At 54.4% G+C, this 4,306-nt stretch overlaps 1 protein-coding gene across 1 annotated transcript; it reads right to left on the minus strand.

The window, feature by feature from the left end:
• Window positions 1–1,206: 1,206 nt before the first annotated feature.
• Window positions 1,207–2,319, minus strand: PRLHR (prolactin releasing hormone receptor). The gene has a single exon (XM_068549069.1). The coding sequence runs from the start codon at window positions 2,317–2,319 to the stop codon at window positions 1,207–1,209; it is 1,113 nt and encodes a 370-aa protein (XP_068405170.1).
• Between the last annotated feature and the right edge of the window lie 1,987 nt (window positions 2,320–4,306).

Genomic DNA, 4,306 nt, shown 5'->3' on the forward strand with positions numbered 1-4,306 from the left:
ACTGTCATCATTCCAACATCAATGTGGAAACCCTTGTCCCAGGGCTCTTCTCATTTAAAGAGCTCTTGGGATGTTAAGGTAAGGATTAGCAGCCTGGTATCATGGCCCAACAGTCTTCACCTCTTCCCTTCACCCTGAAAGGAATTAAGTGCTTGATCTGTGCATCCTGTAGGTGGCAGTTGATTTTTCTGTTCTGGATTTAAATAAGCTTCTCCTAGTCCTTATATTCTGAGTTGATCGTGTTCCAAGTGTGTCACCACAGAGCAGGTGCTGAGCAGTCAGTTGACAGCTGTTGATCTGTTGTGAGATCGTGAAAGAGCATGCTATGGCACACAGCTTACACTGAGTATCCAGAAAACCAAATATTTGAGTGCCTGCCTTGTGGCAAACACTGGGTGTGTATATACAAACATGCACACGGATAGGATGTCTGTCCTATGCAGTTATGTATCCCCTTAAACGATTTGAACCTTTTCCTCTTTATTCCTGTTTATCTATATCTTCATTGACTAACTCATCTCATCATTTTCAAATAGAAATTGGGGGATAAGGAGGAGGGAAAACAGTAGCAAAACCTCTTGAAAGGTGGTTTGTAAGTATTTTTGTACTATACATTCAAGTGGATTTAAAATTAAAACCCCTTTGGCATATAAAGGTTTTATTCAGGAAGTGCTGAAATCCTAGATGTAGATTTGTAGTACATATTTCCCTGGAATCCCAGAAATTAATGGGTTCAAATTGACTAAGCAATTGTATCTCGGCTGCGCCCCTTTTAAAAGGCAACCTGAAAAGCTCTACCAACCCCAACAAAGCCATTTTAAACCCCCTGTTCATTGTTCCTTCATCTCCCCATTGAGCAAGCAGAAGAGAAAGCAAGGAAGACAGCTACGGTTCTGAAATACTGTTCTGAACCAAGAGAAAGAGCTTTGTTTGTCCTTCAAGGGCAAACGGAGGAAATAATAAATCCTCCTTTCCTCTCCCCGGCCTCCTCCAAGCAAAGCACAAGACTCTCAACAAAGCCCACTTGGCATTTTACAAAGACACAGGACAAGAAAAGACAGCTGGACGAGAAGGCTGGGCTGGAAGCTTTGCCCCTTCTTGGCTTAGCATTAGCTTAGCTCTGGAATAAGCTCTCCAGTCCGGCCTCGGGTGGGCATCCTCGGAGACAAGCGGACATGGAGCTCCCCAAGGCCTGGCGCAGCGGCATCAGATGACCACGCTGACTGTCATGCTCTGGCCGCGCGGCGCGATCTTGCGGGGCCAGGTGAGCAACAGCTTGCGTAGCTCCTCGCGGAAGCTGTCGTGCAGCCAGGCGTAGATGAAGGGGTTGTAGCAGGCCGAGCTCATCGCGAGCCAGTGGCACAGCAGCTGCACTAACCCGAAGGCATAGGGATCTATGGCGCGTGGGTCGAGATCCCGCAGCAGGTTGAAGACGTGCAGGGGCAGCCAGCAGACGGCGAACACCACCACCACCACCACCAGCAGGCAGAAGGTGCGGCGGCGGCGCGCGCGATCCCAGTCCGCTTGGCTCGGGGTCACGCAGCCCGGCACCACGCGGTTGCGGAGCTTCACCGACACCCGGACGTAAGACAAGAGGATGACCAGCAGGGGGAGCAGGTAGGTGACGAGCAGCAGCCCCCAAGCGTAGAGCTGGCGTTGGCGCTCCTGGGACCCCCAGAACTCCTCGCAGAGGCGCACGCGGTGTGGCTTGAGCTCGACGTGGTAGGTGTGCACGGCGGCCGGCAGCGCCAGCACCGCGGACAGCGCCCAGATGGCCAGCACCGCGTAGGCGCTGAGGCGCAGCGAGATGCGCCGGCGCAGAGGGTGCACCAGCACGACGTAGCGGTCCACCGCGATGGTGGTGAGCGTGAACACAGACACATAGACGGTGACGGGCTGCAGGAAGAAGACCAGGTGGCACAGGCCGCCGCCGAACACCCAGCCGCGTGGCTCGAAAGCGTAGGCCAGCGTGAGCGGCACGCAGGCGGTGCACATGAGCACGTCCGACAAGGCCAGGTTGCCGATCAGGAAGTTGGTCACGTTGTGCAGCCGACGCACCCGTGCGATCACCAGCACCAGCAGGCAGTTGCCCACCAGCCCCACGACCACCACGATGCTGTAGAGCAGCACAATCAGCCCCTTCAGCTGATGCACCAGCTGCAGGCTCTGGAATGGCGTGATGGCCTGAGCGCCTGGACCAGCCGCCGACCCATTGCCCACCAAGGCTTCGGAGCTCTGGTTGGCCGGCGTTGAAGCCGCCGGCAGCAGCCCAGAAAAGAAGTCAGGGGCCCCGGGACCCTGAGTCGGCAATGAGGCCATGGCCACCTGTCCAAAGAGAATCAAAGACCGTCACTTCCCATTCTCTCTCCGCCCCCTCCTACACCAGCTGCGCCCCGCAACACACACACACACTTCAGTGACCCAAATATTCCTCTGGAATGACTGGCCACAATAAATAACAACAAAATTGTAAGTGCCGTCACCCCTACCTCTGTAAAATTAAATCTATGAGTTAGATGTGCACAGGTTATTTAAATGCCTTCTACTCTATTTAGAGCCCTCGCTGTCCCCACAGGCCAGATCCAGGAGCACAGTCCTACCTGGTGACTGGGGCTTGGCGGATGGAAAAGCGCTCCGGGGAACGAGGAGGAGAATTCTGGCTGTCCCTAGAGGTCCTCCACCCAAGACGGGCGTGCAAGCTTCTCCGCGGAGCTGAAGAGATTCAAGCGTTCCCAGTGGGCTCGCGGCGCCTCCCCTCCGCCCCGCCCCCCACTCCATCGTGCCCTTGTACGGAAAATCGGGGCGGAGCACGCACCTCCCGACTCGGTGCTTAAGAGAATTAGAGGGGTGGATAGTGTGGGGGGAACAGAAACAGAAGAGGAAAGAGCGGCCGGAAACCTGGGCCGGAGGGGCGAGGGAGACCCTCTGCTGCGGGAGCTTGCCGCGCCCTGGGAGAGTCCCGCTCTGGAGGAGAGCGCAGTGGACTAGGGAGAGGAGGGGCGTGAAGCCCCGGGCTCTCGGCAGGACCCGGTGTTGTTTGAACAAGGAAGGCGCAGGGGAGGAAGTGGGTGGGAGTTGAGATCCACGACGGGATGCAGGGGAAAGATGAGGGACTCGCCCTCAAGCGCTGGATCCTGCGTGGAGTCCTGGCTTGCGCTAACAGAGTCGCACAGGGGGTTGTGTCAGGGATCTAAATCTTAGAGCTTGGAGCTCGCCGCAGGCCTTCGGGCGCTCCCGCTCCCCGGGACCCACTGAGCCCTCCCTCCGCCTAGGCTGGCGACGCGATTCGAGAGTCGCGGGTCCGACCAAGCCCAAGAAAGTGTTCAGCACCACGGACAGCTCCCACGGCCCGGGCTGCGCCGCGGACCATTAGGGAGTGCAGCCCCTCTCTGTGTCCTATGCATTTGGAGAAGGAACCTGGTCCCTGGCCTGGTTCAAAGAGCTGCCTCGCCGCCTGCATCCCGGGCCGGAGCTGCAGACTTCAAGAGCTGTAGGGCGGAGTGGAGGAAGATGGGCCGGGGTCTCTGGGGGTCGGAGGGTGGTGACTTGTTCTCCTGCTACGGGTCACCGCACATAATGCCAAGGACGCCGCTGTCTTTTATCTCCCTGGGTCAGAAGATGCAGCCTTCGTGCCATTTACCTTAGGCACACTTTCAATACCTGCTCCCTGCTACTCCCTTTTTCTCTCCCTCTTTCTGGGCTACCAAGCTCTAATCCGTATCTGCCTGACAATACCAGTAAGGAATGTCAGTTCTGAGACCCTACCCTCTCCTTCCTTAAATAAACACCCTTAGGCCGCCTCATCACACATACACACACACACACACACACACATAGATATGCAGGATTTCTACCAGGATAACAAACATTTGAGAAACTTACAAGTTACGTACAATCTTTAGTAGTATTAAGCCATCATTGAAATGTAAATTTAACCTGGACCAAGTTGGGGAAGGCAGGAAGGAGACTTTGTAGCCTCCCTCCTTTGAAGCTATCTCCTCCCTTCACATTTTCTTTCCTTTTCCCAGAGGATGGAGCTTCGTTGTCCCCTCTCTCATAAGCCCTTGTACTTTTGTCTTCTGGCTGCAGATATTCCAGTTAGGCTGGAAAGAAGTTAAATGATTCTACTCTCCAAATTTAAGTGATTCACTCATACAGGGAGAAAAGTCAACATTGGAACAAAAGCAATCCAATATTATGCACCTGTATTTATTCTAAACCCACGTGTTCTGGGTTATAATCACTTTAGCTAAAGCAAGTATGATATTAAAAAAAAAAAACCTCAAAATAAAATACAATCTGTGCC

Source organism: Eschrichtius robustus, chromosome 7 (assembly GCF_028021215.1).
Source record: "Eschrichtius robustus isolate mEscRob2 chromosome 7, mEscRob2.pri, whole genome shotgun sequence".
Lineage (NCBI taxonomy): Eukaryota > Metazoa > Chordata > Mammalia > Artiodactyla > Eschrichtiidae > Eschrichtius > Eschrichtius robustus.